General features: G+C 46.7%; 1 protein-coding gene across 1 annotated transcript in view; it reads left to right on the top strand.

Moving 5' to 3' along the window:
* The window catches only part of Lyrm9 (LYR motif containing 9), a 5,238-nt gene extending 1,370 nt beyond the window's left edge, over window positions 1-3,868 (top strand). The window contains exons 2-3 of the mRNA XM_013016362.1: window positions 1,350-1,442; window positions 2,749-3,868. Of these exons, the coding sequence (XP_012871816.1) occupies window positions 1,350-1,442; window positions 2,749-2,766 (111 nt within the window). The 3' untranslated portion in view covers window positions 2,767-3,868. The remainder of the gene's footprint in view (window positions 1-1,349; window positions 1,443-2,748) is intronic.
* The last annotated feature ends 5,860 nt before the right edge of the window (window positions 3,869-9,728 follow it).

Here is a 9,728-nt window from a genome sequence, read left to right as displayed (position 1 = left end):
CCTCTTCTTCCTCGTCTCCCTTCTCCCTCTCCCTCCTCCTTCCCCCCTCTCCGCTCCCCTTCCTATAGTTTTGCTATGTCACTCAAGTGACCTCAAACTAGAGATCATCTTGCCTTTACCTCCTAAATGCTGTGATTACAGGCATGTGCTACCACACTCGACTAATAATTTTTTGTTGGTGCTGGGGATTAAATGAAAGCCCTTGTTCTCATTAGGCTTGTGCTCTTATCACTGAGCTACATTTCCAGCCCAGTTTTTTTTTTTAGGCTTTTCTTGAAAACCTTCAGTAAGAAAGCATCTCCAAATAAAAAGTGAAAGTAAAATTCATATAAACATGGAAAGTACAGAAACATTGAGCCAGCTACTTGTAGCTCATGCCACCTACTCCGGAGGCCGAGATCCGGAGGACCACAGTGATGCCAAGCAGGGTAGTCTAAGAGACTTCATTTCCAAAGTAGCAAGCAAAAAGCAGGGGTGGATATAGGGCTTAAATGGTAGCATCCCTTAAACCATGAACAAGCAAAGCAAACGTGTAAGCTCAGTACCAGAGACAACAGTAACAGAAACAACAATTAAAAAAAAAGTGGACAACAGCATTCTGTGCTCTGCTTTGGGCTTGGCTGGATTTTTCCAAAGCCACCATCCCTGGCTCCCCTCCCTTCCCTGCTTGACAATGCCTCTCTCCCCAGACCCCCCCACTTCTGCCCCCAGGGCAGATCCCAAACCCGAGCCTAGAGGTCTCACTGAGATGAAAGGAACTTTCTGGGAGGAGCACATAAAACAAGGGCAGGAAAGTTTCTCTTCTGGCCTAATCACCTGCTCCCTAACCTTTAGGCCCAGGGAGCTACTCTCCTTTCCATCTGCCCCTCTGGCTGGATTACCACTTTTGTGGTCTCACAGATTAGGATTCAAATGCTGTTGCCTAGCAATTCTAATCTCTGTTTCTTCACCTCTGTGTGGGATAATCAAAAGGTGCTGAGTTGAAGGAAGCAGCTGTTTTGCCTAGGTTTGTGTTCTAAAGCTGCCAGCTGTGTGGATTTTGCCTCATCCTATTTCTTTTTTTTCTTTTTTTGGGGAGGTGGGGGTCGGTCATGGGGTTTGAACTCGGCTTGGGCGCTGTCCCTGCGCTCTTCAGCTCAAGGCATGCGCTCGACCGCATGAGCCACAGCGCCACTTCTGTTTTTTTTTTTTTTGGTGGTTTATTGGAGATAAGAGTCTCACGAATTTTTCTGCCCAGGCTGGCTTTGAACGGTGATCCTCAGATCTCAGCTTCCTGAGTAGTTAGGATTACAGGTGTGAGCCACTGGCGCCCGGTGCCTCATCCTATTTCTTTCTGTCAAAACTTCCAGAGTTTTCGGGTTCATTCAGATGAAGACAATCCAGAGAGAATCCAGCAGATTATTAAGAGAGCCATTGAAGATGCTGACTGGGTCATGAATAAAGTAAGTGCTTAGCTTGAGCCTCCTCCACCTGCCATTCTGGGAGCTGGTGCTGTAATTTCCATGACCACCAGGGGTCGCCTGGACCACACAGTTGAGAAGAGGCAGCAGGGAGGGGAATCACACCAGCTGCTCAAGTCCTCCAAAGCTGAAAAGGGATTTCTTCAGGTTGCATCAATTTTTGGGAAGGTCGAATGAAGGGGTTCCCTTAATCCTTCAAGCAGTGCTGAATGAGCTGAGGGCGCAGGAGGAGAGAGGGAGAACAACAGTAGTCTTCATCGCCATCACCCAAAGGGCAGTTATCTTGGGGGTGACTCCCTTTCTGGGGGTGTCCACACTGCAGCAAAGTTACTGAGGATGTGTCTGTCTAGTTGGAGGAAGGCAGTGAATTAGGAACGTAGTTAGTATTACAATGACCTCAAGATGTGGGATTCAGGATCCATGTTTGAAAACTAAGTGATTTGGCTGGGGGTATAGTTTACTATTACAGTGCTTGTCTAGAATGTATAGGACCCTCAGCTCTCTCCCCAGAGAGAGAGAGAGAGTCAAAGAAAGACACAGAGAGACACACTAGTTTAGCAGATGGCTGAGGGTTCTCTTTTGCCTGAAAATTTTTTCCCCAAGCAAGACTCAGCTTAAAGGGAAGAATGAGGGCTGGGAAGGTGGCTTAGTGGTAGAGCGCTTGCCTAGCATGCATGAAGCCCTGGGTTTAATTCCTCAGTACCACATAAACAACAACAAAAAAGACCAGAAGTGGCGCTGTGGCTCAAGTGGTAGAGTGCTAACCTTGAGCACAGAGAGGCCCAGACCCTGACTTCAAGCCCCAGTACTGGCAAAAAAAAAAAGAAGAATGAGTGAATACAATGTTCTAAGTCTACTGTCCTTAGTTTCCTTATTCTCCTCCTTCCATCCCCATCAGCTACTTTTTGTATTGAAGAGGATCTGGGCACGAACTGGAGATGGAGACTATCTAGTGCCTCCTGACTGGGCTCCCCACTGTGGCACCAGCACTGGAGATTTCTTTTTTTTTTTTTGGCGGGGGGGGGGTCTGGTCGTGGGGCCTGAACTCTGGGCCTGGGCGCTGTCCCTCAGCTCTTCAGCTCAAGGCGAGCGCTCTACCACTAGAGCCACAGCGCCACTTCCGGCTTTTTTCTTTTTGCTCATGTGGTGCTGGGGAATCGAACCCAGGGCCTCATGCATGCAAAGCAAGCATTCTACCACTGAGCCACCTTCCCAGCCCATGGAGATTTCTTAAGTCCTTTTTCCCACTGGCTTGACTTACCCACTTCTCTTTCTCTCTGTCTTACAGTACAAAAAACACAGTTGAGAACCCAGATCCCAAAGTGAAGCTGTCCTGGACATTTGAAATCGAGGAGCTGCTCTTTTTCTGGAACTAAGCAACACAGTTCTGGAATATTCTTTGGCCCTGTTGGCTTCAAGAACAAGAAATCAGAGGCAGGAGAAGTTGACCTTTCTCTGACAGCTCATTTTGCCCCGGCCATGTTTCCTGCATCCTTTATGTTTGCCCTTCCAGCTAGTAACAATGTGAAGTATGGGGAGAATGCAGTGTTTTTTTGTTTCTTCTCTGTGTTTTTCATTTTTGTCTTTTTGTTTTTCTACTTTGCCCTGAAGGTGTTTCACTTATTCTGGAGGTCCTTTTACCATACTCTGAGCCCCAGAGAAAATGTCCCCGTAGGTGGTCGCCTATACAGAGAAAAGAGAATGGGCCTTCGAACCAGGCAGATCTGGATTTGAAGCCCAGCCCTGAGGCTGCTCTAGGGTATCTCCTGTGAGCTCAGTTTACTCCATGGTGTGGATGAACAGGATGATGTTGAAATGCCTAACGTGGGGTATGGTACACAGGGTATGGCATCCTAACTTCGGCTCCCTGCCCCTGCCATATGGCAGATCTCTGCATAGCTCTGCTCTAGCGCCTGTCGTGAGGTCCCAGTGATTGGTTTGTGGTTTGTGAGCTTGTCCTGTCCCCGCTCGGAGCCTCAGAACCCTCACAGCTATGCCATGCCCAGTCTGCCAAGGATCTACACTTCTTGACCCCATCCCTCCATGCCAGGGAAATAGATGCCCTGGTCCTTGCCATCAAAGCATTGTCAGTGTCCGTGAATGTTCTGTAAAGTAGGAAGGAGGCCAGAGCAATCTCAGTAGATGTTGTCAGGTTCGGGCTCTGTGAATTGGCAGTCTGTCCTTCCTGGCCTTTCTGGCTTTGCTCCTGTCTTGGAAAGATGAAAGGCGGAAGAGGATGGCGGATCTGGGCTGGAGCTGGTTGAGCAGCCAGATGATTCAGGGCAGACACACTGGGACAGGAGCATCCCCAGGGGCAGCCAGCCAGAAGGATGTGCTTGCACGTTTGTGTCCTTGCAGTTCTGTAACTTAAAGTGCCATCTGTCTGTATAAACCTGAATAACAAGTAATGGAGTAAATGTATAATTTATGAAAGCATTTGTCTTCTTCTTCCTCCTCTTCTTCCTCCTCCTCTTCCACTACTTCCTCCTTCTCTTCCTCTTTTTTTTTTTTTTTTTGCCAGTCCTGGGGCTTGAACTTAGGATCTGAGCACTGTCCCTGAGCTTCTTTTGCTCAAGGCTAGCATTCTACCACTTGAGCCACAGAGCCACTTCCGGCATTTTCTGTTTCTGTTTTACTGAGAAATGGGTCCCAGGGCGTCATGCATGCGAGGCAAGCACTCTACCACTAAGCCACATTCCCAGCCCTCAGAGCCCTTTGAGAAAGGGACTGTGACATCTAAGGCTGAGTCCTGTCACCAGCATGTATTCCTTGACCAGAACCCACTGCCCCTGTGCTGGGCCTTCATTCCCTCCCAGCCTTTCTTCCAGGCACAGGAAACCACAGCCCAAGGGAAAGACAGATAATCAAGAGGTTGAGTAAATGTGGCTCAAAGGATATGGACTTCCATTCTTTCACAATTCTTTTTTTCTGATTATATTATCATTATTATTATTATTTTAAATTCTTTTCAGCCCTGGGGCTTGAACTGAGAGCCTGGGCATTGTCCCTAAGCAATTCTGCTCAAGTCCAGTGCTCTATCACTTTGAGCCACAACTTCATTTCCGGTTTTCTGGTGGTTAATTGGAAATAAGCATGAGCCACAGGTGCCTGGCTTTCTGAAGGTTTTAGTTCTTCCTGTTCCTGAATGAAAACTGGAACACACCCCACATTTTAATGACCAATCTTAGGTTAAACCCAAAGCTATGGTTGCTTTTAAGTCACAACTCAGTTTGAATTTGTGAAGTGAAATGTCCCAGTCTTGCTGGGCATTGGTGGCTCATGCCTATAAATCCTAGCTACTCAGGAAGCTGAGCTCTAAGGATCACAGTTCAAAGCCAGCCCGGGTCAGAAAGGCTGTGAGACTCTTATCTCTAATTAACTGCCAGGCAATCAGAAGTGGAGCTGTGGCTCAAAGCCATAGAATACTAATCTTGAGCAAAAGAGCTCAGGGACAGGCCCCAAGTTCAAGCACCACAGAAAAGAAAGAAGGAAAGAAAGGCCCAGTCTCAGATAAAAATACAATTTCAGAACCAAATTAGGGTTCCAGCTTCCTCTTCTTGCAGCTGGAAGGTGCCATCCAAGAAAGGGATGGTGGTCTTTGCCAGCTTAGGGGTGACAATAGGGCAAAGGGGCAATCTAGGCAGAGTGCTACATTCAGGGAAAAGCATCTCTTGTCTAGCCCACCCCCCCCCCACTCCGGGCTGAGCCCAACAAGGGTGGCTCGCACCTGTAATCCTAGCTACTTAGGAGGCTGAGATCTGAGGATTCAGGTTCAAAGACAGTCCAGACAGTAAAGTCTTAGGCCCAATTACCCACCAAAAAACTTAGAAGTGCAGCTATGGCTCAAATGGTAGAGGACTATCTTTGAGCAAAAAAGCTAAGGGACAATGCCCAGACACACACAAACAAAGCACAAATAATGATGGGGCAGGCAGGCTTGCCATGAGGGAGGAGCCTATTCACACCAGTGCTGTTGGTCCCTGTGATTATCTGAGACGCCCGCTGAACCCCCTGCTTTCCTGGTGGAGCACCATGTTTTGTAGAGACTATGTCTGACAAACTGGTCATGCAGACTTCATTACTTGACACACATCTTCTCAAAAATGAGATGAGCCAATCATGTCAAGGAAAACAACTGCCTGAACCATACAAGTGGTTTGCCACTCACCCAAGTTGATCTTTCTACCACAGGCCAATGGGTGTGAATGAACAGACTACAAAGCGTTTCCATTTCCATGATGCAACTAACTTGTAAGAAACGGTCATTTACCAAGTTTTGGTACAGCACCCTGAAGAATATATGACATTTAAGAGGTTGAGGCAAAAGCATTATGAATTTGAAGCCAGGCTGCATAGCAAGACTATGAAAGAAAAAAAAAGACAACTTGAAAAAGTTATTTGAAAAAATTCCAGCATTTCCTACATATAGATCTGTGAGGCCAGATTTTCTTCACATTCTTCAACACAGGCATCATTTTGCTCCAGGCTAAATGAAGCATGTGTCTCGTGGAGGTTTACAAAAACCCAAAGGAATGCTGCCCTGCTCCCTAAATTTTTGGAAAGTAGTTATTTCTCATAAAGCATGTTGCTATGCAATAGATTTTGCTTGATTTTAAAATGAGCTAATAAAAATATAAAGTTCTGCCAGGTACTGGTGGCTCTGTAATCCTAGCTACTCAAACAACTGAGATCTGGGGATCTTGGTTTGAAGCCAGCCTGGGAAAGAAAGTCCATGAGACCCTTATCTCTAAATAAGTGCCCCCCCCAAAAAAAAGCTGGAGGTGGAGTTGCGGCTCAAGTGGTAGAGTACTAGCTTTGAGCAGAAAAGCTCAGGGACAGCACCCTGGCCCTGAGCTCAAGCCCAGGACCAGCACAAAAGTAAACCAGTAAGTAAACAAATAAATGAAATTCTTAGTTTTAAATTTTATATAAACAAAAAACAGTGGTAGAGCACTTATAAGTACAAGGTCCTAAGTTCAATCCCCAGTATTGAAAAAAAAGAAAAAAGAAAACACCTCTCTAGGATCCTCAATAATGATTAATAATACAAAGGAACCTGAGGCTATAAAGTTTGAAAACTGGTCTTCTACAGTATAGTTTAGGCAGGTCTCTGTTGCAGGTCAAACTTATCTGACCCTAAATTCAGAGCCTTATTTTGGATTCCAACTGTATTTTGTTCTATTGACATTAGACTATAAGGCTGGTACTTTGTAATGGAGTCTGTCATCTAGTAAGTTAATATTCAACAGCTTCATTTCCTCTGTTATTGTGCATTCATTCATATATTTATTAATTAATCTAACCCACACTGAGTACCTTATATGGGCTGTGAATTTCATCTGTATCTTTATCCACATGGGGTCATATGTTTCAATCTGCTTTCCATATTGATCTGTATGGTTCCTAGATATGAATCAGAAGATTCCATTTTAGGGAGGTATGTTTGCTCCCCACCCCACAACCCGGGATCTAGAAATCTGTCTTTTAAAAAAATTCTTGCGCTGGGCGCCAGTGGCTCACGCCTGTAATCCTAGCTACTCAGGAGGCTGAGACCTGAGAGTCAAGGTTTGGAGCCAACCCAGGCATGAAAAACTTCTTATCTCCAACAAACTACTCAGAAATGGTGCAATGACTCAAGTGGTGGAGTGCTAGCCTTGGGCAAAAGAAACTCAAGGACAGTACCTGGACCAACACACACACACACACACACACACACACACCTAGCTAGGTGCCAGTAGATCATACCTATAACACACACACACACACACACACACACACACACACACACACTCCTAGCTAGGTGCCAGTAGATCATACCTATAATCCTAGCTATCCAGAAGGCTGAAATCTGATGATCCCAATTCAAAGCAACTGGAACAGAAAAGTCCATGAGATTCTTTTTTTTGGGGGGGGTGGTTCAGTCATGGGGCTTGAACTCTGGGCCTGGGCATTGTCCCTCAGCTTTTCAGCTCAAGGCAAGTGCTCTACCACTTGAGCCACAGCGCCACTTCCAGTTTTCTGGTGATTAATTGGAGCGAAGAGTCTCGTGGACTTAACTGCCTGGGCTGGCTTTGAACCTCAATCCTCAGATCTCAGCCTCCTGAGTAGGATTATAGGTGTGAGCCACCGGTGCCTGGCCCATGAGATTTTTGTTTGTTTGTTTGTTGTTGTTTTTTTTGGGTCCAGTCGTGGGGCCTGAACTCTGGGCCTGGACGCTGTCCCTCAGCTCTTCAACTCAAGGCTAGCACTCTACCACGTGAGCCACAGTGCCACTTCCAGCTTTTTTCTTTTTGCTTATGTGGTGCTGAGGAGTCGAACTCAGGGCCTCATGCATGCAAGGCAAGCGCTCTACCACTGAGCCACCTTCCCAGCCCCCCATGAGATTCCTATATCTAGTTTACCAGCAAAAAGCCAGGAATAGAGGAATAGCTCAAGTGGTAGAGTACCAGCCTTGAGTGGAAAAGCTAAGCAAGAATGTGAGGTCCTGAGTTCTGGCCCTAGCACACGCACGTGTACACACGACCCGCCCCCCCCCCCACATTCCTAAAAGCTGTTTCTTATTTACAGACATTAGTATACAAACATACATGCACTTTATAACCACTCTGGTTGAGAAACAGCAAATCATTTTGAAAACCTATTCTTCTGGCTTTGTTACCTTTCTATTTCTATACATTTCTAAAACCCTCCAGTTGCAGAGGTAGCAGGAATTATGCAAGGGGCGTTTGGCAAGCCAACCTCAGCCTTCAGCCTATAGGTCTGCAGGTGTGTGAGCCTGCAGGCTCACTGTGGCCTATGCCCCCAGTTCTTCCTTTGTATAATTACTATGTTAGAAACCAATCTGGATCAGAACCTCCATTTAAAGGGATCTGGTATTGCCGGGAAGGTAGCTCAGTGGTAGAGTGCTTGCTTTGCATGAATGAGGACCTGGGTTTGATTCCTCAGCACCACATAAACAGAAAAAGCTGGAAGTGGTGCTGCAGCTCAAGTTGTAGAGCGCTAGCCTTGAGCTGAAGAGCTCAGGGGCAATGCCCCGGCCCAGAGTTCAGGCCCTACAACTGACAAAAAAAAAAAAAGAAAGGTGGGGAGGGGGGATTTGGTATAGCACAGAGAAAACAGAAAAGAATCTAAGCCTTCATGAGAGTATCCCCATACTTTGGGAGTCTCATACCCTTCGGTCATCTCAAATCTTAGTCAATCTCTTGGCCTCTCTCCCCAGCTTAGCAAATCCACTGTACCTCCTGGGTTCTGTCTATAACCCCAGAGGCTATCCCTTCCCTTCTGCATGGAGACACAGCCAAGAGAGGGTCTCTCCTTTGTCTGAAGTTGCATCTCAGGAACACGGATGTCACAGGTGCGCTATTTTGAGACGCTAAAGACTGACACCACAACCCATTTCCCTTTAGCTATACTTTCATGGATTGTAACTTTGATTTCCTCTCAGAAGTCCCAGAGATCCAAAAGGATTTGGTGAGATGAACTGTCTTTGGGTTCTGATTTTTCCAACAGGAGGTACTACCCTATGCTTGTTGCCTCTCCCTGCAACAACCCCAAGCTGTGGTCTCCGTGTACCTTCCACGTTCCTTTTTTTTTTTTTTTAATGTGTATCAAGGAAAACTGGTTAAAAGAGAATTCTTGTGTCTTCTGTGACTGGTGGCCCTGAACCAAGATAGTGGTCACCCCATGGCTTCTACCTCCCAAGAGCAGAAATTATAGGTATTTGCTACTGTACCTGGCAAAGAAAAGACTTTAATTGCCAGGGTGAAATATGTAAAAGGAAGGCCATCCTGTTTAGGATTCTGACAAAATAATTATTACACTGGTCAGGGGACAGCATTCTCACAGCGAGAATGAGCCTCAGGGCCATATCAGGAGGAATCAGGGTCACAGGATCAAATGCAATATCAGGAAAGGTGACAGGCACACAGCCTTGAAGGCCTGAGGGATATGTGTTCCCCTCCAAGGGGAGGAGCAGCCAGGCAGCCACAGCTCAGGCCAGTGCCACCAGATGGCAGCATGGAGGCGGCTCTAGAGGCTGTGGCAGCAGAGTTGTTGGTATGGCTGTTTGAAGCCAGTCTGGGGAGGAAAGTCTGAGTCTATCTCCAATTAACCACTAGAAAACCACCAGAAGTGGTGCTGTGGCTCAAGGTGGTAGAGTGCTAGCCTTGAGCAAAAGAGCTCAGGGTCAGGGGCCAAGCCCTAGTTCAAAGCCCCAGGACAGCGCTCTTCAGCTCAAGGTGAGCACTGTACCGCTTGAGCCACAGCGCC

This window comes from Dipodomys ordii, unplaced genomic scaffold (genome assembly GCF_000151885.1).
Source record: "Dipodomys ordii isolate 6190 unplaced genomic scaffold, Dord_2.0 Scaffold31, whole genome shotgun sequence".
NCBI lineage: Eukaryota > Metazoa > Chordata > Mammalia > Rodentia > Heteromyidae > Dipodomys > Dipodomys ordii.
The sequence above is the reverse complement of the archived record's forward strand: the minus strand, read 5'-3'. Positions and strand labels throughout refer to the sequence as shown.